At 40.1% G+C, this 27,187-nt stretch overlaps 1 protein-coding gene across 1 annotated transcript; it reads left to right on the top strand.

Moving 5' to 3' along the window:
• Positions 1-21,596: 21,596 nt before the first annotated feature.
• Positions 21,597-26,808, top strand: LOC131292770 (uncharacterized; the record flags this gene model as incomplete). The annotated part of the gene is made up of 1 exon (XM_058320855.1): positions 21,597-26,808. A coding segment is annotated over exon 1 (5,212 nt), but the record flags the coding sequence as incomplete, so codon positions are not given.
• Positions 26,809-27,187: the final 379 nt, after the last annotated feature.

A 27,187-nucleotide genomic window follows, 5' to 3' on the forward strand; every position in this document is an offset into this window, starting at 1 on the left:
AGAAGGTGCTTAAAGTGACTTTTAAAGAGAATGAGACGATGCAAAATGAGGTTTAGAAGGTGCTTAAGGTGACTTTAAAGAGAATGAGACGATGCAAAAATGAGGTTTAGAAGGTGCTTAAAGTGACTTTAAAGAGAATGAGACGATGCAAAATGAGGTTTAGAAGGTGCTTAAGGGTGAACTTTAAAGAGAATGAGACGATGCAAAATGAGGTTTAGAAGGTGCTTAAAGTGACTTTAAAGAGAATGAGACGAAGCAAAATGGTGTTTAGAAGGTGCTTAAAGTGACTTTAAAGAGAATGAGACGATGCAAAATGAGGTTTAGAAGGTGCTTAAAGTGACTTTAAAGAGAATGAGACGATGCAAAATGGTGTTTAGAAGGTGCTTAAAGTGACTTTAAAGAGAATGAGACGAAGCAAAATGGTGTTTAGAAGGTGCTTAAAGTGACTTTAAAGAGAATGAGACGATGCAAAATGGTGTTTAGAAGGTGCTTAAGGTGACTTTAAAGAGAATGAGACGATGCAAAATGGTGTTTAGAAGGTGCTTAAAGTGACTTTAAAGAGAATGAGACGATGCAAAATGGTGTTTAGAAGGTGCTTAAGGTGACTTTAAAGAGAATGAGGACGATGCAAAATGAGGTTTAGAAGGTGCTTAAAGTGACTTTAAAGAGAATGAGACGATGCAAAATGGTGTTTAGAAGGTGCTTAAGGTGACTTTAAAGAGAATGAGACGATGCAAAATGGTGTTTAGAAGGTGCTTAAGGTGACTTTAAAGAGAATGAGACGATGCAAAATGGTGTTTAGATGGTGCTTAAAGTGACTTTAAAGAGAATAAGACGATGCAAAATGAGGTTTAGAAGGTGCTTAAACTGACTTTAAAGAGAATGAGACGATGCAAAATGGTGTTAAGAAGGTGCTTAAAAGTGACTTTAAAGAGAATGAGACGATGCAAAATGAGGTTTAGAAGGTGCTTAAAGTGACTTTAAAGAGAATGAGACGATGCAAAATGAGGTTTAGAAGGTGCTTAAAAGTGACTTTAAAGAGAATGAGACGATGCAAAATGGTGTTTAGAAGGTGCTTAAAGTGACTTTAAAGAGAATGAGACGATGCAAAATGAGGTTTAGAAGGTGCTTAAAGTGACCTTTAAAGAGAATGAGACGATGCAAAATGGTGTTTAGAAGGTGCTTAAAGTGACTTTAAAGAGAATGAGACGATGCAAAATGAGGTTTAGAAGGTGCTTAAAGTGACTTTAAAGAGAATGAGACGATGCAAAATGGTGTTTAGAAGGTGCTTAAAGTGACTTTAAAGAGAATGAGACGATGCAAAATGAGGTTTAGGAAGGTGCTTAAAGTGACTTTAAAGAGAATGAGACGATGCAAAATGAGGTTTAGAAGGTGCTTAAAGTGACTTTAAAGAGAATGAGACGATGCAAAATGGTGTTTAGAAGGTGCTTAAAGTGACTTTAAAGAGAATGAGACGATGCAAAATGAGGTTTAGAAGGTGCTTAAGGTGACTTTAAAGAGAATGAGACGATGCAAAATGGTGTTTAGAAGGTGCTTAAGGTGACTTTAAAGAGAATGAGACGATGCAAAATGAGGTTTAGAAGGTGCTTAAAGTGACTTTAAAGAGAATGAGACGATGCAAAATGGTGTTTAGAAGGTGCTTAAAGTGACTTTAAAGAGAATGAGACGATGCAAAATGAGGTTTAGAAGGTGCTTAAGGTGACTTTAAAGAGAATGAGACGATGCAAAATGAGGTTTAGAAGGTGCTTAAAGTGACTTTAAAGAGAATGAGACGATGCAAAATGGTGTTTAGAAGGTGCTTAAGGTGACTTTAAAGAGAATGAGACGATACAAAATGAGGTTTAGAAGGTGCTTAAAGTGACTTTAAAGAGAATGAGACGATGCAAAATGAGGTTTAGAAGGTGCTTAAAGTGACTTTAAAGAGAATGAGACGATCCAAAATGAGGTTTAGAAGGTGCTTAAAGTGACTTTAAAGAGAATGAGACGATGCAAAATGAGGTTTAGAAGGTGCTTAAAGTGACTTTAAAGAGAATGAGACGATGCAAAATGAGGTTTAGAAGGTGCTTAAAGTGACTTTAAAGAGAATGAGACGATGCAAAATGGTGTTTAGAAGGTGCTTAAGGTGACTTTAAAGAGAATGAGACGATGCAAAATGAGGTTTAGAAGGTGCTTAAAGTGACTTTAAAGAGAATGAGACGATGCAAAATGGTGTTTAGAAGGTGCTTAAGGTGACTTTAAAGAGAATGAGACGATGCAAAATGAGGTTTAGAAGGTGCTTAAAGTGACTTTAAAGAGAATGAGACGATGCAAAATGGTGTTTAGAAGGTGCTTAAAGTGACTTTAAAGAGAATGAGACGATGCAAAATGGTGTTTAGAAGGTGCTTAAAGTGACTTTAAAGAGAATGAGACGATGCAAAATGGTGTTTAGAAGGTGCTTAAGGTGACTTTAAAGAGAATGAGACGATGCAAAATGAGGTTTAGAAGGTGCTTAAGGTGACTTTAAAGAGAATGAGACGATGCAAAATGAGGTTTAGAAGGTGCTTAAAAGTGACTTTAAAGAGAATGAGACGATGCAAAATGAGGTTTAGAAGGTGCTTAAAGTGACTTTAAAGAGAATGAGACGATGCAAAATGAGGTTTAGAAGGTGCTTAAAGTGACTTTAAAGAGAATGAGACGATGCAAAAATGAGGTTTAGAAGGTGCTTAAAGTGACTTTAAAGAGAATGAGACGATGCAAAATGGTGTTTAGAAGGTGCTTAAAGTGACTTTAAAGAGAATGAGACGATGCAAAATGGTGTTTAGAAGGTGCTTAAGGTGACTTTAAAGAGAATGAGACGATGCAAAATGGTGTTTTAGAAGGTGCTTAAAGTGACTTTAAAGAGAATGAGACGATGCAAAATGGTGTTTAGAAGGTGCTTAAAAGTGACTTTAAAGAGAATGAGACGATGCAAAATGAGGTTTAGAAGGTGCTTAAAGTGACTTTAAAGAGAATGAGACGATGCAAAATGGTGTTTAGAAGGTGCTTAAGGTGACTTTAAAGAGAATGAGACGATGCAAAATGAGGTTTAGAAGGTGCTTAAAGTGACTTTAAAGAGAATGAGACGATGCAAAATGAGGTTTAGAAGGTGCTTAAATTGACTTTAAAGAGAATGAGACGATGCAAAATGGTGTTTAGAAGGTGCTTAAGGTGACTTTAAAGAGAATGAGACGATGCAAAATGAGGTTTAGAAGGTGCTTAAAGTGACTTTAAAGAGAATGAGACGATGCAAAATGGTGTTTAGAAGGTGCTTAAGGTGACTTTAAAGAGAATGAGACGATGCAAAATGAGGTTTAGAAGGTGCTTAAAGTGACTTTAAAGAGAATGAGACGATGCAAAATGGTGTTTAGAAGGTGCTTAAGGTGACTTTAAAGAGAATGAGACGATGCAAAATGAGGTTTAGAAGGTGCTTAAAGTGACTTTAAAGAGAATGAGACGATGCAAAATGAGGTTTAGAAGGTGCTTAAGGTGACTTTAAAGAGAATGAGACGATGCAAAATGAGGTTTAGAAGGTGCTTAAAGTGACTTTAAAGAGAATGAGACGATGCAAAATGGTGTTTAGAAGGTGCTTAAAGTGACTTTAAAGAGAATGAGACGATGCAAAATGGTCTTTAGAAGGTGCTTAAGGTGACTTTAAAGAGAATGAGACGATGCAAAATGAGGTTTAGAAGGTGCTTAAAGTGACTTTAAAGAGAATGAGACGATGCAAAATGAGGTTTAGAAGGTGCTTAAAGTGACTTTAAAGAGAATGAGACGATGCAAAATGAGGTTTAGAAGGTGCTTAAAGTGACTTTAAAGAGAATGAGACGATGCAAAATGAGGTTTGAAAGGTGCTTAAGGTGACTTTAAAGAGAATGAGACGATGCAAAATGAGGTTTAGAAGGTGCTTAAAGTGACTTTAAAGAGAATGAGACGATGCAAAATGAGGTTTAGAAGGTGCTTAAGGTGACTTTAAAGAGAATGAGACGATGCAAAATGAGGTTTAGAAGGTGCTTAAAGTGACTTTAAAGAGAATGAGACGATGCAAAATGGTGTTTAGAAGGTGCTTAAGGTGACTTTAAAGAGAATGAGACGATGCAAAATGGTCTTTAGAAGGTGCTTAAGGTGACTTTAAAGAGAATGAGACGATGCAAAATGGTGTTTAGAAGGTGCTTAAGGTGACTTTAAAGAGAATGAGACGATGCAAAATGAGGTTTAGAAGGTGCTTAAAGTGACTTTAAAGAGAATGAGACGATGCAAAATGGTGTTTAGAAGGTGCTTAAAGTGACTTTAAAGAGAATGAGACGATGCAAAATGAGGTTTAGAAGGTGCTTAAATTGACTTTAAAGAGAATGAGACGATGCAAAATGGTGTTTAGAAGGTGCTTAAGGTGACTTTAAAGAGAATGAGACGATGCAAAATGAGGTTTAGAAGGTGCTTAAAGTGACTTTAAAGAGAATGAGACGATGCAAAATGAGGTTTAGAAGGTGCTTAAGGTGACTTTAAAGAGAATGAGACGATGCAAAATGAGGTTTAGAAGGTGCTTAAAGTGACTTTAAAGAGAATGAGACGATGCAAAATGGTGTTTAGAAGGTGCTTAAGGTGACTTTAAAGAGAATGAGACGATGCAAAATGAGGTTTAGAAGGTGCTTAAAGTGACTTTAAAGAGAATGAGACGATGCAAAATGGTGTTTAGAAGGTGCTTAAGGTGACTTTAAAGAGAATGAGACGATGCAAAATGAGGTTTAGAAGGTGCTTAAAGTGACTTTTAAGTGAATGAGACGATACAAAATGAGGTTTAGAAGGTGCTTAAAGTGACTTTAAAGAGAATGAGACGATGCAAAATGGTGTTTAGAAGGTGCTTAAGGTGACTTTAAAGAGAATGAGACGATGCAAAATGGTGTTTAGAAGGTGCTTAAGGTGACTTTAAAGAGAATGAGACGATGCAAAATGAGGTTTAGAAGGTGCTTAAAGTGACTTTAAAGAGAATGAGACGATGCAAAATGGTGTTTAGAAGGTGCTTAAGGTGACTTTAAAGAGAATGAGACGATGCAAAATGGTGTTTAGAAGGTGCTTAAGGTGACTTTAAAGAGAATGAGACGATGCAAAATGGTGTTTAGAAGGTGCTTAAAGTGACTTTAAAGAGTATGAGACGATGCAAAATGAGGTTTAGAAGGTGCTTAAAGTGACTTTAAAGAGAATGAGACGATGCAAAATGAGGTTTAGAAGGTGCTTAAAGTGACTTTAAAGAGAATGAGACGATGCAAAATGAGGTTTAGAAGGTGCTTAAGGTGACTCTAAAGAGAATGAGACGATGCAAAATGAGGTTTAGAAGGTGCTTAAAGTGACTTTAAAGAGAATGAGACGATGCAAAATGAGGTTTAGAAGGTGCTTAAAGTGACTTTAAAGAGAATAAGACGATGCAAAATGGTCTTTAGAAGGTGCTTAAGGTGACTTTAAAGAGAATGAGACGATGCAAAATGAGGTTTAGAAGGTGCTTAAAGTGACTTTAAAGAGAATGAGACGATGCAAAATGAGGTTTAGAAGGTGCTTAAAGTGACTTTAAAGAGAATGAGACGATGCAAAATGGTGTTTAGAAGGTGCTTAAGGTGACTTTAAAGAGAATGAGACGATGCAAAATGAGGTTTAGAAGGTGCTTAAAGTGACTTTAAAGAGAATGAGACGATGCAAAATGGTGTTTAGAAGGTGCTTAAAGTGACTTTAAAGAGAATGAGACGATGCAAAATGGTGTTTAGAAGGTGCTTAAAGTGACTTTAAAGAGAATGAGACGATGCAAAATGAGGTTTAGAAGGTGCTTAAAGTGACTTTAAAGAGAATGAGACGATGCAAAATGAGGTTTAGAAGGTGCTTAAAGTGACTTTAAAGAGAATGAGACGATGCAAAATGAGGTTTAGAAGGTGCTTAAAGTGACTTTAAAGAGAATGAGACGATGCAAAATGGTCTTTAGAAGGTGCTTAAAGTGACTTTAAAGAGAATGAGACGATGCAAAATGGTCTTTAGAAGGTGCTTAAGGTGACTTTAAAGAGAATGAGACGATGCTAAATGAGGTTTAGAAGGTGCTTAAAGTGACTTTAAAGAGAATGAGACGATGCAAAATGAGGTTTAGAAGGTGCTTAAAGTGACTTTAAAGAGAATGAGACGATGCAAAATGAGGTTTAGAAGGTGCTTAAAGTGACTTTAAAGAGAATGAGACGATGCAAAATGGTGTTTAGAAGGTGCTTAAAGTGACTTTAAAGAGAATGAGACGATGCAAAATGAGGTTTAGAAGGTGCTTAAAGTGACTTTAAAGAGAATGAGACGATGCAAAATGAGGTTTAGAAGGTGCTTAAAGTGACTTTAAAGAGAATGAGACGATGCAAAATGGTGTTTAGAAGGTGCTTAAGGTGACTTTAAAGAGAATGAGACGATGCAAAATGAGGTTTAGAAGGTGCTTAAAGTGACTTTAAAGAGAATGAGACGATGCAAAATGAGGTTTAGAAGGTGCTTAAAGTGACTTTAAAGAGAATGAGACGATGCAAAATGGTGTTTAGAAGGTGCTTAAAGTGACTTTAAAGAGAATGAGACGATGCAAAATGGTGTTTAGAAGGTGCTTAAAGTGACTTTAAAGAGAATGAGACGATGCAAAATGAGGTTTAGAAGGTGCTTAAAGTGACTTTAAAGAGAATGAGACGATGCAAAATGGTGTTTAGAAGGTGCTTAAGGTGACTTTAAAGAGAATGAGACGATGCAAAATGGTCTTTAGAAGGTGCTAAAGGTGACTTTAAAGAGAATGAGACGATGCAAAATGAGGTTTAGAAGGTGCTTAAATTGACTTTAAAGAGAATGAGACGATGCAAAATGGTGTTTAGAAGGTGCTTAAGGTGACTTTAAAGAGAATGAGACGATGCAAAATGGTGTTTAGAAGGTGCTTAAGGTGACTTTAAAGAGAATGAGACGATGCAAAATGAGGTTTAGAAGGTGCTTAAATTGACTTTAAAGAGAATGAGACGATGCAAAATGGTCTTTAGAAGGTGCTTAAGGTGACTTTAAAGAGAATGAGACGATGCAAAATGAGGTTTAGAAGGTGCTTAAAGTGACTTTAAAGAGAATGAGACGATGCAAAATGAGGTTTAGAAGGTGCTTAAAGTGACTTTAAAGAGAATGAGACGATGCAAAATGAGGTTTAGAAGGTGCTTAAAGTGACTTTAAAGAGAATGAGACGATGCAAAATGGTGTTTAGAAGGTGCTTAAAGTGACTTTAAAGAGAATGAGACGATGCAAAATAGTGTTTAGAAGGTGCTTAAAGTGACTTTAAAGAGAATGAGACGATGCAAAATGGTGTTTAGAAGGTGCTTAAGGTGACTTTAAAGAGAATGAGACGATGCAAAATGAGGTTTAGAAGGTGCTTAAAGTGACTTTAAAGAGAATGAGACGATGCAAAATGGTGTTTAGAAGGTGCTTAAAGTGACTTTAAAGAGAATGAGACGATGCAAAATGGTGTTTAGAAGGTGCTTAAGGTGACTTTAAAGAGAATGAGACGATGCAAAATGGTGTTTAGAAGGTGCTTAAAGTGACTTTAAAGAGAATGAGACGATGCAAAATGGTGTTTAGAAGGTGCTTAAAGTGACTTTAAAGAGAATGAGACGATGCAAAATGAGGTTTAGAAGGTGCTTAAAGTGACTTTAAAGAGAATGAGACGATGCAAAATGAGGTTTAGAAGGTGCTTAAAGTGACTTTAAAGAGAATGAGACGATGCAAAATGGTGTTTAGAAGGTGCTTAAAGTGACTTTAAAGAGAATGAGACGATGCAAAATGAGGTTTAGAAGGTGCTTAAAGTGACTTTAAAGAGAATGAGACGATGCAAAATGGTGTTTAGAAGGTGCTTAAGGTGACTTTAAAGAGAATGAGACGATGCAAAATGAGGTTTAGAAGGTGCTTAAAGTGACTTTAAAGAGAATGAGACGATGCAAAATGGTGTTTAGAAGGTGCTTAAGGTGACTTTAAAGAGAATGAGACGATGCAAAATGGTGTTTAGAAGGTGCTTAAAGTGACTTTAAAGAGAATGAGACGATGCAAAATGAGGTTTAGAAGGTGCTTAAAGTGACTTTAAAGAGAATGAGACGATGCAAAATGGTCTTTAGAAGGTGCTTAAGGTGACTTTAAAGAGAATGAGACGATGCAAAATGGTGTTTAGAAGGTGCTTAAAGTGACTTTAAAGAGAATGAGACGATGCAAAATGAGGTTTGAAAGGTGCTTAAGGTGACTTTAAAGAGAATGAGACGATGCAAAATGAGGTTTAGAAGGTGCTTAAAGTGACTTTAAAGAGAATGAGACGATGCAAAATGGTGTTTAGAAGGTGCTTAAGGTGACTTTAAAGAGAATGAGACGATGCAAAATGAGGTTTAGAAGGTGCTTAAGGTGACTTTAAAGAGAATGAGACGATGCAAAATGGTGTTTAGAAGGTGCTTAAAGTGACTTTAAAGAGAATGAGACGATGCAAAATGGTGTTTAGAAGGTGCTTAAAGTGACTTTAAAGAGAATGAGACGATGCAAAATGAGGTTTAGAAGGTGCTTAAAGTGACTTTAAAGAGAATGAGACGATGCAAAATGGTGTTTAGAAGGTGCTTAAAGTGACTTTAAAGAGAATGAGACGATGCAAAATGGTGTTTAGAAGGTGCTTAAGGTGACTTTAAAGAGAATGAGACGATGCAAAATGGTGTTTAGAAGGTGCTTAAGGTGACTTTAAAGAGAATGAGACGATGCAAAATGAGGTTTAGAAGGTGCTTAAAGTGACTTTAAAGAGAATGAGACGATGCAAAATGGTGTTTAGAAGGTGCTTAAAGTGACTTTAAAGAGAATGAGACGATGCAAAATGGTGTTTAGAAGGTGCTTAAGGTGACTTTAAAGAGAATGAGACGATGCAAAATGAGGTTTAGAAGGTGCTTAAAGTGACTTTAAAGAGAATGAGACGATGCAAAATGGTGTTTAGAAGGTGCTTAAGGTGACTTTAAAGAGAATGAGACGATGCAAAATGAGGTTTAGAAGGTGCTTAAGGTGACTTTAAAGAGAATGAGACGATGCAAAATGGTGTTTAGAAGGTGCTTAAAGTGACTTTAAAGAGAATGAGACGATGCAAAATGAGGTTTAGAAGGTGCTTAAGGTGACTTTAAAGAGAATGAGACGATGCAAAATGAGGTTTAGAAGGTGCTTAAAGTGACTTTAAAGAGAATGAGACGATGCAAAATGAGGTTTAGAAGGTGCTTAAAGTGACTTTAAAGAGAATGAGACGATGCAAAATGGTGTTTAGAAGGTGCTTAAGGTGACTTTAAAGAGAATGAGACGATGCAAAATGGTGTTTAGAAGGTGCTTAAGGTGACTTTAAAGAGAATGAGACGATGCAAAATGGTGTTTAGAAGGTGCTTAAAGTGACTTTAAAGAGAATGAGACGATGCAAAATGGTGTTTAGAAGGTGCTTAAAGTGACTTTAAAGAGAATGAGACGATGCAAAATGAGGTTTAGAAGGTGCTTAAAGTGACTTTAAAGAGAATGAGACGATGCAAAATGGTGTTTAGAAGGTGCTTAAAGTGACTTTAAAGAGAATGAGACGATGCAAAATGGTCTTTAGAAGGTGCTTAAGGTGACTTTAAAGAGAATGAGACGATGCAAAATGGTGTTTAGAAGGTGCTTAAAGTGACTTTAAAGAGAATGAGACGATGCAAAATGGTGTTTAGAAGGTGCTTAAAGTGACTTTAAAGAGAATGAGACGATGCAAAATGGTGTTTAGAAGGTGCTTAAGGTGACTTTAAAGAGAATGAGACGATGCAAAATGGTGTTTAGAAGGTGCTTAAAGTGACTTTAAAGAGAATGAGACGATGCAAAATGAGGTTTAGAAGGTGCTTAAAGTGACTTTAAAGAGAATGAGACGATGCAAAATGAGGTTTAGAAGGTGCTTAAAGTGACTTTAAAGAGAATGAGACGATGCAAAATGAGGTTTAGAAGGTGCTTAAAGTGACTTTAAAGAGAATGAGACGATGCAAAATGAGGTTTAGAAGGTGCTTAAAGTGACTTTAAAGAGAATGAGACGATGCAAAATGCGGTTTAGAAGGTGCTTAAAGTGACTTTAAAGAGAATGAGACGATGCAAAATGGTGTTTAGAAGGTGCTTAAAGTGACTTTAAAGAGAATGAGACGATGCAAAATGAGGTTTAGAAGGTGCTTAAAGTGACTTTAAAGAGAATGAGACGATGCAAAATGAGGTTTAGAAGGTGCTTAAAGTGACTTTAAAGAGAATGAGACGATACAAAATGGTGTTTAGAAGGTGCTTAAAGTGACTTTAAAGAGAATGAGACGATGCAAAATGGTGTTTAGAAGGTGCTTAAAGTGACTTTAAAGAGAATGAGACGATGCAAAATGGTGTCTAGAAGGTGCTTAAGGTGACTTTAAAGAGAATGAGACGATGCAAAATGAGGTTTAGAAGGTGCTTAAAGTGACTTTAAAGAGAATGAGACGATGCAAAATGAGGTTTAGAAGGTGCTTAAGGTGACTTTAAAGAGAATGAGACGATGCAAAATGAGGTTTAGAAGGTGCTTAAAGTGACTTTAAAGAGAATGAGACGATGCAAAATGGTGTTTAGAAGGTGCTTAAAGTGACTTTAAAGAGAATGAGACGATGCAAAATGGTCTTTAGAAGGTGCTTAAGGTGACTTTAAAGAGAATGAGACGATGCAAAATGGTGTTTAGAAGGTGCTTAAAGTGACTTTAAAGAGAATGAGACGATGCAAAATTAGGTTTAGAAGGTGCTTAAAGTGACTTTAAAGAGAATGAGACGATGCAAAATGAGGTTTAGAAGGTGCTTAAGGTGACTTTAAAGAGAATGAGACGATGCAAAATGAGGTTTAGAAGGTGCTTAAAGTGACTTTAAAGAGAATGAGACGATGCAAAATGGTGTTTAGAAGGTGCTTAAGGTGACTTTAAAGAGAATGAGACGATGCAAAATGGTGTTTAGAAGGTGCTTAAGGTGACTTTAAAGAGAATGAGACGATGCAAAATGAGGTTTAGAAGGTGCTTAAGGTGACTTTAAAGAGAATGAGACGATGCAAAATGAGGTTTAGAAGGTGCTTAAGGTGACTCTAAAGAGAATGAGACGATGCAAAATGAGGTTTAGAAGGTGCTTAAAGTGACTTTAAAGAGAATGAGACGATGCAAAATGAGGTTTAGAAGGTGCTTAAAGTGACTTTAAAGAGAATGAGACGATGCAAAATGTGGTTTAGAAGGTGCTTAAAGTGACTTTAAAGAGAATGAGACGATGCAAAATGAGGTTTAGAAGGTGCTTAAAGTGACTTTAAAGAGAATGAGACGATGCAAAATGGTCTTTAGAAGGTGCTTAAGGTGACTTTAAAGAGAATGAGACGATGCAAAATGAGGTTTAGAAGGTGCTTAAAGTGACTTTAAAGAGAATGAGACGATGCAAAATGGTGTTTAGAAGGTGCTTAAGGTGACTTTAAAGAGAATGAGACGATGCAAAATGGTGTTTAGAAGGTGCTTAAGGTGACTTTAAAGAGAATGAGACGATGCAAAATGAGGTTTAGAAGGTGCTTAAGGTGACTTTAAAGAGAATGAGACGATGCAAAATGGTGTTTAGAAGGTGCTTAAAGTGACTTTAAAGAGAATGAGACGATGCAAAATGAGGTTTAGAAGGTGCTTAAAGTGACTTTAAAGAGAATGAGACGATGCAAAATGGTCTTTAGAAGGTGCTTAAGGTGACTTTAAAGAGAATGAGACGATGCAAAATGAGGTTTAGAAGGTGCTTAAAGTGACTTTAAAGAAAATGAGACGATGCAAAATGGTGTTTAGAAGGTGCTTAAAGTGACTTTAAAGAGAATGAGACGATGCAAAATGGTGTTTAGAAGGTGCTTAAGGTGACTTTAAAGAGAATGAGACGATGCAAAATGGTGTTTAGAAGGTGCTTAAGGTGACTTTAAAGAGAATGAGACGATGCAAAATGGTGTTTAGAAGGTGCTTAAGGTGACTTTAAAGAGAATGAGACGATGCAAAATGGTGTTTAGAAGGTGCTTAAAGTGACTTTAAAGAGAATGAGACGATGCAAAATGAGGTTTAGAAGGTGCTTAAAGTGACTTTAAAGAGAATGAGACGATGCAAAATGAGGTTTAGAAGCTGCTTAAAGTGACTTTAAAGAGAATGAGACGATGCAAAATGGTGTTTAGAAGGTGCTTAAAGTGACTTTAAAGAGAATGAGACGATGCAAAATGAGGTTTAGAAGGTGCTTAAGGTGACTTTAAAGAGAATGAGACGATGCAAAATGAGGTTTAGAAGGTGCTTAAAGTGACTTTAAAGAGAATGAGACGATGCAAAATGAGGTTTAGAAGGTGCTTAAAGTGACTTTAAAGAGAATGAGACGATGCAAAATGAGGTTTAGAAGGTGCTTAAAGTGACTTTAAAGAGAATGAGACGATGCAAAATGAGGTTTAGAAGGTGCTTAAAGTGACTTTAAAGAGAATGAGACGATGCAAAATGAGGTTTAGAAGGTGCTTAAAGTGACTTTAAAGAGAATGAGACGATGCAAAATGGTGTTTAGAAGGTGCTTAAGGTGACTTTAAAGAGAATGAGACGATGCAAAATGAGGTTTAGAAGGTGCTTAAAGTGACTTTAAAGAGAATGAGACGATGCAAAATAGTGTTTAGAAGGTGCTTAAAGTGACTTTAAAGAGAATGAGACGATGCAAAATGAGGTTTAGAAGGTGCTTAAAGTGACTTTAAAGAGAATGAGACGATGCAAAATGAGGTTTAGAAGGTGCTTAAAGTGACTTTAAAGAGAATGAGACGATGATAAATGAGGTTTAGAAGGTGCTTAAAGTGACTTTAAAGAGAATGAGACGATGCAAAATGGTGTTTAGAAGGTGCTTAAGGTGACTTTAAAGAGAATGAGACGATGCAAAATGAGGTTTAGAAGGTGCTTAAAGTGACTTTAAAGAGAATGAGACGATGCAAAATGGTGTTTAGAAGGTGCTTAAGGTGACTTTAAAGAGAATGAGACGATGCAAAATGAGGTTTAGAAGGTGCTTAAAGTGACTTTAAAGAGAATGAGACGATGCAAAATGGTGTTTAGAAGGTGCTTAAGGTGACTTTAAAGAGAATGAGACGATGCAAAATGAGGTTTAGAAGGTGCTTAAAGTGACTTTAAAGAGAATGAGACGATGCAAAATGGTCTTTAGAAGGTGCTTAAAGTGACTTTAAAGAGAATGAGACGATGCAAAATGGTGTTTGAAAGGTGCTTAAGGTGACTTTAAAGAGTATGAGACGATGCAAAATGGTGTTGAGAAGGTGCTTAAGGTTACTTTAAAGAGAATGAGACGATGCAAAATGAGGTTTAGAAGGTGCTTAAAGTGACTTTAAAGAGAATGAGACGATGCAAAATGGTGTTTAGAAGGTGCTTAAAGTGACTTTAAAGAGAATGAGACGATGCAAAATGGTGTTTAGAAGGTGCTTAAGGTGACTTTAAAGAGAATGAGACGATGCAAAATGAGGTTTAGAAGGTGCTTAAAGTGACTTTAAAGAGAATGAGACGATGCAAAATGAGGTTTAGAAGGTGCTTAAAGTGACTTTAAAGAGAATGAGACGATGCAAAATGAGGTTTAGAAGGTGCTTAAGGTGACTTTAAAGAGAATGAGACGATGCAAAATGGTGTTTAGAAGGTGCTTAAAGTGACTTTAAAGAGAATGAGACGATGCAAAATGAGGTTTAGAAGGTGCTTAAGGTGACTTTAAAGAGAATGAGACGATGCAAAATGAGGTTTAGAAGGTGCTTAAAGTGACTTTAAAGAGAATGAGACGATGCAAAATGGTGTTTAGAAGGTACTTAAAGTGACTTTAAAGAGAATGAGACGATGCAAAATGGTGTTTGAAAGGTGCTTAAGGTGACTTTAAAGAGAATGAGACGATGCAAAATGGTCTTTAGAAGGTGCTTAAGGTGACTTTAAAGAGAATGAGACGATGCAAAATGAGGTTTAGAAGGTGCTTAAATTGACTTTAAAGAGAATGAGACGATGCAAAATGGTGTTTAGAAGGTGCTTAAGGTGACTTTAAAGAGAATGAGACGATGCAAAATGAGGTTTAGAAGGTGCTTAAAGTGACTTTAAAGAGAATGAGACGATGCAAAATGGTGTTTAGAAGGTGCTTAAAGTGACTTTAAAGAGAATGAGACGATGCAAAATGAGGTTTAGAAGGTGCTTAAGGTGACTTTAAAGAGAATGAGACGATGCAAAATGGTGTTTAGAAGGTACTTAAGGTGACTTTAAAGAGAATGAGACGATGCAAAATTCTGTTTAGAAGGTGCTTAAAGTGACTTTAAAGAGAATGAGACGATGCAAAATGAGGTTTAGAAGGTGCTTAAGGTGACTTTAAAGAGAATGAGACGATGCAAAATGAGGTTTAGAAGGTGCTTAAGGTGACTTTAAAGAGAATGAGACGATGCAAAATGGTGTTTAGAAGGTGCTTAAAGTGACTTTAAAGAGAATGAGACGATGCAAAATGGTGTTTAGAAGGTGCTTAAAGTGACTTTAAAGAGAATGAGACGATGCAAAATGAGGTTTAGAAGGTGCTTAAAGTGACTTTAAAGAGAATGAGACGATGCAAAATGGTGTTTAGAAGGTGCTTAAAGTGACTTTAAAGAGAATGAGACGATGCAAAATGGTGTTTAGAAGGTGCTTAAAGTGACTTTAAAGAGAATGAGACGATGCAAAATGGTGTTTAGAAGGTGCTTAAGGTGACTTTAAAGAGAATGAGACGATGCAAAATGAGGTTTGAAAGGTGCTTAAGGTGACTTTAAAGAGAATGAGACGATGCAAAATGGTGTTTAGAAGGTGCTTAAGGTGACTTTAAAGAGAATGAGACGATGCAAAATGGTGTTTAGAAGGTGCTTAAAGTGACTTTAAAGAGAATGAGACGATGCAAAATGGTGTTTAGAAGGTGCTTAAAGTGACTTTAAAGAGAATGAGACGATGCAAAATGGTGTTTAGAAGGTGCTTAAGGTGACTTTAAAGAGAATGAGACGATGCAAAATGGTGTTTAGAAGGTGCTTAAAGTGACTTTAAAGAGAATGAGACGATGCAAAATGAGGTTTAGAAGGTGCTTAAAGTGACTTTAAAGAGAATGAGACGATGCAAAATGGTGTTTAGAAGGTGCTTAAGGTGACTTTAAAGAGAATGAGACGATGCAAAATGAGGTTTAGAAGGTGCTTAAAGTGACTTTAAAGAGAATGAGACGATGCAAAATGAAGTTTAGAAGGTGCTTAAAGTGACTTTAAAGAGAATGAGACGATGCAAAATGAGGTTTAGAAGGTGCTTAAAGTGACTTTAAAGAGAATGAGACGATGCAAAATGAGGTTTAGAAGGTGCTTAAAGTGACTTTAAAGAGAATGAGACGATGCAAAATGAGGTTTAGAAGGTGCTTAAAGTGACTTTAAAGAGAATGAGACGATGCAAAATGAGGTTTAGAAGGTGCTTAAAGTGACTTTAAAGAGAATGAGACGATGCAAAATGGTGTTTAGAAGGTGCTTAAAGTGACTTTAAAGAGAATGAGACGATGCAAAATAGTGTTTAGAAGGTGCTTAAAGTGACTTTAAAGAGAATGAGACGATGCAAAATGAGGTTTAGAAGGTGCTTAAAGTGACTTTAAAGAGAATGAGACGATGCAAAATGAGGTTTAGAAGGTGCTTAAAGTGACTTTAAAGAGAATGAGACGATGCAAAATGAGGTTTAGAAGGTGCTTAAAGTGACTTTAAAGAGAATGAGACGATGCAAAATGAGGTTTAGAAGGTGCTTAAAGTGACTTTAAAGAGAATGAGACGATGCAAAATGAGGTTTAGAAGGTGCTTAAAGTGACTTTAAAGAGAATGAGACGATGCAAAATGAGGTTTAGAAGGTGCTTAAAGTGACTTTAAAGAGAATGAGACGATGCAAAATGGTGTTTAGAAGGTGCTTAAAGTGACTTTAAAGAGAATGAGACGATGCAAAATAGTGTTTAGAAGGTGCTTAAAGTGACTTTAAAGAGAATGAGACGATGCAAAATGGTGTTTAGAAGGTGCTTAAAGTGACTTTAAAGAGAATGAGACGATGCAAAATGAGGTTTAGAAGGTGCTTAAAGTGACTTTAAAGAGAATGAGACGATGCAAAATGGTGTTTAGAAGGTGCTTAAAGTGACTTTAAAGAGAATGAGACGATGCAAAATGCTGTTTAGAAGGTGCTTAAGGTGACTTTAAAGAGAATGAGACGATGCAAAATGAGGTTTAGAAGGTGCTTAAAGTGACTTTAAAGAGAATGAGACGATGCAAAATGGTGTTTAGAAGGTGCTTAAAGTGACTTTAAAGAGAATGAGACGATGCAAAATGGTGTTTAGAAGGTGCTTAAGGTGACTTTAAAGAGAATGAGACGATGCAAAATGAGGTTAAGAAGGTGCTTAAAGTGACTTTAAAGAGAATGAGACGATGCAAAATGAGGTTTAGAAGGTGCTTAAAGTGACTTTAAAGAGAATGAGACGATGCAAAATGGTGTTTAGAAGGTGCTTAAAGTGACTTTAAAGAGAATGAGACGATGCAAAATGGTGTTTAGAAGGTGCTTAAGGTGACTTTAAAGAGAATGAGACGATGCAAAATGGTGTTTAGAAGGTGCTTAAAGTGACTTTAAAGAGAATGAGACGATGCAAAATGGTGTTTAGAAGGTGCTTAAGGTGACTTTAAAGAGAATGAGACGATGCAAAATGAGGTTTAGAAGGTGCTTAAAGTGACTTTAAAGAGAATGAGACGATGCAAAATGGTGTTTAGAAGGTGCTTAAAGTGACTTTAAAGAGAATGAGACGATGCAAAATGGTGTTTAGAAGGTGCTTAAGGTGACTTTAAAGAGAATGAGACGATGCAAAATGGTCTTTAGAAGGTGCTTAAGGTGACTTTAAAGAGAATGAGACGATGCAAAATGAGGTTTAGAAGGTGCTTAAAGTGACTTTAAAGAGAATGAGACGATGCAAAATGAGGTTTAGAAGGTGCTTAAGGTGACTTTAAAGAGAATGAGACGATGCAAAATGGTCTTTAGAAGGTGCTTAAGGTGACTTTAAAGAGAATGAGACGATGCAAAATGAGGTTTAGAAGGTGCTTAAAGTGACTTTAAAGAGAATGAGACGATGCAAAATGGTGTTTAGAAGGTGCTTAAAGTGACTTTAAAGAGAATGAGACGATGCAAAATGGTGTTTAGAAGGTGCTTAAAGTGACTTTAAAAGAGAATGAGACGATGCAAAATGGTGTTTAGAAGGTGCTTAAGGTGACTTTAAAGAGAATGAGACGATGCAAAATGAGGTTTAGAAGGTGCTTAAAGTGACTTTAAAGAGAATGAGACGATGCAAAATGGTGTTTAGAAGGTGCTTAAGGTGACTTTAAAGAGAATGAGACGATGCAAAATGAGGTTTAGAAGGTACTTAAAGTGACTTTAAAGAGAATGAGACGATGCAAAATGGGTGTTTAGAAGGTGCTTAAGGTGACTTTAAAGAGAATGAGACGATGCAAAATGGTGTTTAGAAGGTGCTTAAGGTGACTTTGAAGAGAATGAGACGATGCAAAATGAGGTTAAGAAGGTGCTTAAGGTGACTTTAAAGAGAATGAGACGATGCAAAATGAGGTTTAGAAGGTGCTTAAGGTGACTTTAAAGAGAATGAGACGATGCAAAATGAGGTTTAGAAGGTGCTTAAAGGTGACTTTAAAGAGAATGAGACGATGCAAAATGAGGTTTAGAAGGTGCTTAAAGTGACTTTAAAGAGAATGAGACGATGCAAAAATGGTGTTTAGAAGGTGCTTAAAGTGACTTTAAAGAGAATGAGACGATGCAAAATGAGGTTTAGAAGGTGCTTAAAGTGACTTAAAAGAGAATGAGACGATGCAAAATGGTGTTTAGAAGGTGCTTAAAGTGACTTTAAAGAGAATGAGACGATGCAAAATGAGAGAAGGTGCTTAAAGTGACTGTACGATATTGCGACGCCTAAAGGTAGGCCACAGAACTCTACAAGGTTCTGAACAGTTAGGAATTTTGAATTTAACGAAACCCTACAAGTACCAGTTTATGATAACCTGCTGTTCAAAAATAACGGTTAATTGATAACAGTGTCACCGGTCTTAGACATCGCTAACACAACATTTGTGACGTCAGTAAAGGCGTTCAGAAAATCAAATAAACCCAACTTGAGAAAAAACCACTGGTGTTTGTTAGGCTCTGTCCCCAACATACTTAGCATTATAATCCACAGAAAGTCCCTGGCGGGTAGCGATCTGTGGACACTATATTGCGTTCTCTGGTACCGTTGGACAAACCCAGATTTTTGAAACCATTTTCTTCTTTTCTCTATCCACCTGTTGAGTAACAAGTTCCGGAGTAGGCCGTACCGTACAGTGACTTTAAAGAGAATGAGACGATGCAAAATGAGGTTTAGAAGGTGCTTAAAGTGACTTTAAAGAGAATGAGACGATGCAAAATGGTGTTTAGAAGGTGCTTAAGGTGACTTTAAAGAGAATGAGACGATGCAAAATGAGGTTTAGAAGGTGCTTAAAGTGACTTTAAAGAGAATGAGACGATGCAAAATGGTGTTTAGAAGGTGCTTAAAGTGACTTTAAAGAGAATGAGACGATGCAAAATGGTGTTTAGAAGGTGCTTAAGGTGACTTTAAAGAGAATGAGACGATGCAAAATGGTCTTTAGAAGGTGCTTAAGGTGACTTTAAAGAGAATGAGACGATGCAAAATGAGGTTTAGAAGGTGCTTAAAGTGACTTTAAAGAGAATGAGACGATGCAAAATGAGGTTTAGAAGGTGCTTAAGGTGACTTTAAAGAGAATGAGACGATGCAAAATGGTCTTTAGAAGGTGCTTAAGGTGACTTTAAAGAGAATGAGACGATGCAAAATGAGGTTTAGAAGGTGCTTAAAGTGACTTTAAAGAGAATGAGACGATGCAAAATGGTGTTTAGAAGGTGCTTAAAGTGACTTTAAAGAGAATGAGACGATGCAAAATGGTGTTTAGAAGGTGCTTAAGGTGACTTTAAAGAGAATGAGACGATGCAAAATGGTGTTTAGAAGGTGCTTAAGGTGACTTTAAAGAGAATGAGACGATGCAAAATGAGGTTTAGAAGGTGCTTAAAGTGACTTTAAAGAGAATGAGACGATGCAAAATGGTGTTTAGAAGGTGCTTAAGGTGACTTTAAAGAGAATGAGACGATGCAAAATGAGGTTTAGAAGGTACTTAAAGTGACTTTAAAGAGAATGAGACGATGCAAAATGGTGTTTAGAAGGTGCTTAAGGTGACTTTAAAGAGAATGAGACGATGCAAAATGGTGTTTAGAAGGTGCTTAAGGTGACTTTGAAGAGAATGAGACGATGCAAAATGAGGTTAAGAAGGTGCTTAAGGTGACTTTAAAGAGAATGAGACGATGCAAAATGAGGTTTAGAAGGTGCTTAAGGTGACTTTAAAGAGAATGAGACGATGCAAAATGAGGTTTAGAAGGTGCTTAAAGTGACTTTAAAGAGAATGAGACGATGCAAAATGGTGTTTAGAAGGTGCTTAAAGTGACTTTAAAGAGAATGAGACGATGCAAAATGGTGTTTAGAAGGTGCTTAAGGTGACTTTAAAGAGAATGAGACGATGCAAAATGGTCTTTAGAAGGTGCTTAAGGTGACTTTGAAGAGAATGAGACGATGCAAAATGAGGTTAAGAAGGTGCTTAAGGTGACTTTAAAGAGAATGAGACGATGCAAAATGAGGTTTAGAAGGTGCTTAAAGTGACTTTAAAGAGAATGAGACGATGCAAAATGAGGTTTAGAAGGTGCTTAAGGTGACTTTAAAGAGAATGAGACGATGCAAAATGGTCTTTAGAAGGTGCTTAAGGTGACTTTAAAGAGAATGAGACGATGCAAAATGAGGTTTAGAAGGTGCTTAAAGTGACTTTAAAGAGAATGAGACGATGCAAAATGAGGTTTAGAAGGTGCTTAAGGTGACTTTAAAGAGAATGAGACGATGCAAAATGGTCTTTAGAAGGTGCTTAAGGTGACTTTAAAGAGAATGAGACGATGCAAAATGGTGTTTAGAAGGTGCTTAAAGTGACTTTAAAGAGAATGAGACGATGCAAAATGGTGTTTAGAAGGTGCTTAAAGTGACTTTAAAGAGAATGAGACGATGCAAAATGGTGTTTAGAAGGTGCTTAAGGTGACTTTAAAGAGAATGAGACGATGCAAAATGAGGTTTAGAAGGTGCTTAAAGTGACTTTAAAGAGAATGAGACGATGCAAAATGGTGTTTAGAAGGTGCTTAAGGTGACTTTAAAGAGAATGAGACGATGCAAAATGAGGTTTAGAAGGTGCTTAAAGTGACTTTAAAGAGAATGAGACGATGCAAAATGGTGTTTAGAAGGTGCTTAAAGTGACTTTAAAGAGAATGAGACGATGCAAAATGAGGTTTAGAAGGTGCTTAAAGTGACTTAAAAGAGAATGAGACGATGCAAAATGGTGTTTAGAAGGTGCTTAAAGTGACTTTAAAGAGAATGAGACGATGCAAAATGAGGTTTAGAAGGTGCTTAAAGTGACTGTACGATATTGCGACGCCTAAAGGTAGGCCACAGAACTCTACAAGGTTCTGAACAGTTAGGAATTTTGAATTTAACGAAACCCTACAAGTACCAGTTTATGATAACCTGCTGTTCAAAAATAACGGTTAATTGATAACAGTGTCACCGGTCTTAGACATCGCTAACACAACATTTGTGACGTCAGTAAAGGCGTTCAGAAAATCAAATAAACCCAACTTGAGAAAAAACCACTGGTGTTTGTTAGGCTCTGTCCCCAACATACTTAGCATTATAATCCACAGAAAGTCCCTGGCGGGTAGCGATCTGTGGACACTATATTGCGTTCTCTGGTACCGTTGGACAAACCCAGATTTTTGAAACCATTTTCTTCTTTTCTCTATCCACCTGTTGAGTAACAAGTTCCGGAGTAGGCCGTACCCTACATTTTGGTCCTTCGAACCGGATCGGCGCAACGAACCTATCGTGCGCAGATTATTTCATACATTCGTCGTCGGAAGAGGAACTTTCGTCAACCGGACGGGTTGATTGAACATCGGTGGCAGACCACGGACACCACACGAGGCCGATCCAGTGCGCATCGGTGCCTCAAGGGGAGAGAACCCAAGTCGGGAGTTCTCTTCAGTGGATCAGTCCAGCGCTTCGTGCCCAGCGTTTGTTCAACCCAGCGTCTACAGGAATCGTGTATCAACCGGACGGGTTGATTTTCCATCGGTGGCAGACCACGGACACCACACGAGGCCGATCCAGTGCGCATCGGGGCCTCACGGGAAGATAACTCAAGGTGTGAGTTTCCTTCGGTGGTACCGTCCAGCGTCTCATCGCCACGAGAAGTTTACTCAGCGTGATTGTGAGTACCAGTCCAGAGTGTCGTAGCAGTCGACGCTGACAAAACAGTGAAGTGAAAAAGTGAAAAGTGCAACAGACTAACTAATAGCCACAATGAACACTCGCAGTAAAGTGATGCATACCCCGCCACCAGGGAGTGATAATTCAGACGAAGCGGCTACGGAAGCCACGGTGGAACAGTGCGCGAGTGACCACGTGACGGAAACAACCCCACAGCACGTGTCACCAAAACCGTCGACGTCATCGCCAGGTGATCGCGAGTTGGCCGTGTTGCGGGCCAAAATGAAGCTGGCATATCGTCAACTTATGCAGCTTCAGCCGGACATCACCAACAACAAACTCCCTCCGGCCACTGCGCGGGTGCACTTACGCACATTACGGGAACTTCAAGGCACCCACGGCAGGATTATGCAGCACATCATAGATCTCCTGCCAGATGACCTCGAAATCGACATGGACGCCGACGATGCCTTCCGGAAGATCCACACCACCTGCACAGCCATTCTGGAGGCACAGCTGGACGAAACACCAACACCGTCAGCAGCTCCGGTAACTTCGGCAGCGCATCACCTCAGTGTCCCGATGCCAACCTTTGACGGACGCTACGAAGAGTGGCCCAAATTCAAGGCCATGTTCCTCGACATCATGGGAAGGACACCTGTTTCGGATGCAGCAAAGTTACACCACCTGAACAAGGCACTCACCGGAAAGGCAGCAGGGATAATTAACGCAGCAATGGTGAGCAGCAACAACTACAAGAGTGCCTGGGAGGTGCTAGAAAAGCGGTTCGCGAACCCGAGAGCAATCGTCGACAAACACATTGCTGGGTTGCTCCAACTAAAACCCGTGCAACGCGAATCAGCCAGCGAACTTCGATCACTAGTAGAAACGTGTAAGGGTCACGTTGATGGGTTGCAGTTCTTAGAGAAGAACATTGATGAAACCAGCAACCTCATCATCACCCACATCCTCGCGTCGTGTATGGACTCCAGCACTCGTAAGGCATGGGAGCTTACATTGCAGCACGGCGAGTTTCCGGATTTGTTCCGTACGTTCGACTACATCACGCGACAATGTGAAGTGTTGGAGAGCTGCGCAGCAGGCAATACGGACAAACCATCTCGTCCAAAGCCGGCTCCTACTAAAGCGTTCACGTCGACCGTTACGCCGTCACCGACCGCAACATGTGTCATGTGCCAGGACAACCATATGCTCAGCAAGTGCGCGGATTTCATAGCACTGTCGCTACCAGACAAACGGGACAAGCTCCGAAGTTGGAAACGTTGTTTCAACTGTTTCGGAGCTGGTCATCTCAACAAAAGGTGCCCCTCGAAGTGGACGTGTCGCCGATGCCAGCAGAAACATCACACCTTGCTCCACGACGAAGGGACTAGTGCCGCCAGCGAGATCCGTCACGAACAGCCAACATCTGCAGCAGAACACCGTACAGCTACAATATCGCTTCACACGGCGATACCATCGACAGTGTTGCTGTCAACCGTCATGTTGTACATCACTGACAGCGCAGGGAAGAACCATGCTGCAAGGGCTCTCTTGGACAGTGGAGCACAGTCCAACTTCATTACGGGAAGGTTGGCGCAATTCTTAAACCTACCTCGGAAGTCGGTGAGCATTCCGCTGTCGGGGATTGGTGGCAGCCAAGCGACGAACGTAAAGTCATCAGTACGAGCCACCATCCAGTCACGCTGTTCATCATTTTCGACGTCGCTGGAGATGCTGGTACTGCCCAAGCTGTCAGCAGATGTGCCAGCCCATCGTATACACCACAGCCAGTGGACGATTCCAGCAACCTGCGTCTTGGCTGACCCAACATTCCACAAGCCTGGTGGAATCGATATCATCCTGGGTGCGGCGTGCTTCTACGAGCTTTTAAAAACCGGACGCAACTCACTTGGAGAAGGTATGCCGTCACTCCAAGAAACAGCATTTGGGTGGGTTGTAAGTGGCACAGCCCAGATAGCAGAGCAGTCGCTGCCAGTGGTGTGTTCAGTCGCCGTACACACCAACGAGCTGACTACGATGATGCGGAAATTCTTCGCAATAGAAGACGTAGGCAGTCTCCCTAGTTGGAGTATCGAGGAGAGAGCCTGTGAGGACCACTACGCGGCCACTACAAGCAGAGACGAAGCCGGCCGATATGTCGTCCGACTTCCGAGAAAGTCTGACATGATCGGGAAACTAGGTGACTCGCGGACGATCGCCCTCCATCGGTTTCTGGCTATCGAGAGACGTATGCAGCGAGAACCCGAAACAAAAAAGGCATACGTGGAGTTCATGGCCGAATACCTCCGCTTAGGCCACATGACAAAGGTGGCAGCAGCAGTTGATAGTCGGGAAACATTCTACCTCCCACACCATCCTGTTTTTAAGGCCGACAGCACCACCACGAAGTGTCGGGTTGTGTTCGACGCATCCAGCAAGTCATCGACAGGAGTGTCGTTGAATGATACGCTGATGATCGGACCAACAATTCAACAAGATGCTACATCGATCCTGATGCGATTCAGAACTCATCAAATTGCACTGACAGGAGATGTGGCAAAAATGTACCGCCAAGTATGGGTACATCCCAGCGATCGCGCCCTACAGCGCATTCTGTGGCGAGCTTCGCCCCATGATCCCATCGAAGAATATGAGCTGAATACTGTAACTTATGGCACCGCATCTGCACCATTCCTTGCGGTGAGATCTCTGCAACAAACAGTATTGGATCATGGAAGGGACTTTCCAATAGCAGCAGCTCGGTTCGCTGACTTTTACGTGGATGACTTTGTGTCTGGAGCTGATTCACCCGAGGCTGCTCAAACCTTGCAACAGCAAACCGAACAACTGTTTGCCAAAGGTGGATTTGAGCTGCGGAAATGGGCATCAAACGAGGAAGCGGTGTTGCATCATGTGGACCAACAAAGCCGAGCATCCAGCCCATATCCCAACGATGATGACGACGGATCGTTGGCAACACTTGGAATAATATGGGATACGTCAGCGGACACTCTGCGCTTCAAAGTCCAAGCCCCGGATGTCATCGAAGATGCAACCAAACGCAAGGTATTGTCCACCATTGGGAAGATCTACGATCCGGTGGGGTTTGTTGACCCAGTGAAGGCGGTTGCCAAGCAACTTCTTCAACGGGTGTGGAATCTGAAACACGTCAACCAACAACCCTGGGGATGGGATGCTGAACTTCCGCTGCAGCTACGAACGGAATGGCTCAACTTTCTTGAGCAAATGCATTACCTTCACAACATCAGCATTCCGCGAGTCGCCATTAGATCTTCAGTGACCACCATCCAATACCACGTCTTCTGCGATGCTTCGGAGAAAGGATATGGAGCATGCTGCTACATCCGTAGTTGCGATGCCCAGGGACATGGCACAATGGAGCTCTTCGCCTCAAAAACCAAGGTGACACCCCTCAATAGCAAGCACTCTATCGCTCGGCTTGAACTGTGCGCAGCTCAGTTGGCCAGCTTGCTATTCGACCGAGTAAGAGCTGCGGTAAACCCAGGCTCTCTGGCAGTCTTCTGGACAGACTCCATGACTGTGGTACATTGGCTGCGAGCATCACCGAACTCCTGTAAGCCATATGTTGCCAACCGGGTATCGCAGGTGCAACAATTAACAGAAGGTTGCACGTGGCGTCACATCGCAGGAGTCGACAACCCGGCTGACCTTGCTTCGAGAGGATGTTTGGGCAAAGATCTCCTCTCCAGTACGCTATGGTGGCAGGGTCCTTCCTGGATGAGCCTGCCAGAAGATCAATGGCCTCCACCACTGCTTGCGACACCAGATCCTTCAGTGCAAGCAGAGCAGCGAGTAGCAGTTGTGGCATGCGCTGCCATTGAGCTGCCAGCTCATCGCATCTTTACGCTTTTCTCATCGTACTCGAAGCTGAGACGGATGACGGCGTACTGGGTTCAGTATTGGAACCGATGCACCAAACGCCGGTCGTACGAGAACCCCGGCCTGACGACGAAGGACTTGACGGATGCAGAAGAAGTGCTGTGCCGCTTGGCTCAACGAGACCACCTGCAGCAAGAAATCAAGGCCTTGCAGCAAAACAAACCCGTTCCTGCGTCGTCCCCGCTCAAATGGTTACATCCGCAACTGGGAGCTGACGGAATCATCCGAGTTGGAGGACGTTTATCCAACTCATCGCTAGCGGAGGATGTGAAGCATCCACTAGTTGTTCCGGCCAGCCATCCATTCGCTCGTCTGCTGATGGAACATTTTCATAAACAGTTACTTCACGCGGGACCGACTCTGATGCTAAACACGTGCAGACAACGCTTCTGGATTACAAGTGGCCGAAATCTCGCCCGGAAGGTATTTCACCAGTGCCACACCTGCTTCCGCGCCCGACCATCATCGTCAGCAACTATCATGGCTGACCTGCCGGCTGTCCGAGTAACACCGGCCCCTCCTTTTTCGATCACCGGTGTTGACTACTGTGGTCCAGTGTTCCTGAAAGGTGGCCACCGACGGGCGGCGCCCGTGAAGGCATACGTCGCCATATTTGTATGCTTCACCACCCGTGCCGTACACATCGAGCTGGTGTCAAACCTGACAACGGAAGCATTTATAGCAGCATTACGACGGTTTGTGTCTCGTCGTGGTTTGCCATTGGAGTTACACTCGGACAACGCGACGAACTTCAAGGGAGCAGCAAACAAGCTGAACGAGTTGTACAAGCTGTTGCGTACAACTGAACACCAGCAGAGCATTCAAGCTTGGACACTAGAACGCAAAATTTCATGGAAGTTCATCCCACCAAGAGCTCCTCACTTCGGTGGACTATGGGAAGCCGCCGTCAAAACCATGAAGTACCACCTAGTGCGCGTTTTAGGAACGACATCACTTTCGTATGAGGACATGTCTACGCTACTGGACGAGATAGAATGCTGTGTCAACTCCCGGCCTATAACATCGATGTCAGATGACCCACACGATATGACAGCCCTCACTCCTGGACATTTCCTGGTTGGAACGAACCTACAGCTTGTTCCGGACCACTGCTTGCTGTACGAAGCCGAAAACCGGTTGAACCACTGGCGTCATGTTCAACAACTTCGCCAGCACTTTTGGAACCGTTGGCAGAAGGAGTATTTACAACAACTGCAGGCGCGTTCTAAATGGACAAAGGAAGGTACAACCACAGTAACGCCAGGAACGTTAGTTATAATTAAGGAAGATAATGTGCCTTCGGCGTGTTGGCCATTAGCACGCGTAATCGAGGAGCATCCTGGAAAGGATGGCAAAGCGCGTGTCTTTACATTGCGTACAAGTAAGGGAAGTACAGTGACTAGGCCATTGGTAAAGCTGTGTGTATTACCAAAAGCAAACAGTTAAAATTATTCAATTTTAAGGTGGCAGAATGTACGATATTGCGACGCCTAAAGGTAGGCCACAGAACTCTACAAGGTTCTGAACAGTTAGGAATTTTGAATTTAACGAAACCCTACAAGTACCAGTTTATGATAACCTGCTGTTCAAAAATAACGGTTAATTGATAACAGTGTCACCGGTCTTAGACATCGCTAACACAACATTTGTGACGTCAGTAAAGGCGTTCAGAAAATCAAATAAACCCAACTTGAGAAAAAACCACTGGTGTTTGTTAGGCTCTGTCCCCAACATACTTAGCATTATAATCCACAGAAAGT

Source organism: Anopheles ziemanni, unplaced genomic scaffold (genome assembly GCF_943734765.1).
Source record: "Anopheles ziemanni unplaced genomic scaffold, idAnoZiCoDA_A2_x.2 U_3, whole genome shotgun sequence".
Taxonomy (NCBI): domain Eukaryota; kingdom Metazoa; phylum Arthropoda; class Insecta; order Diptera; family Culicidae; genus Anopheles; species Anopheles ziemanni.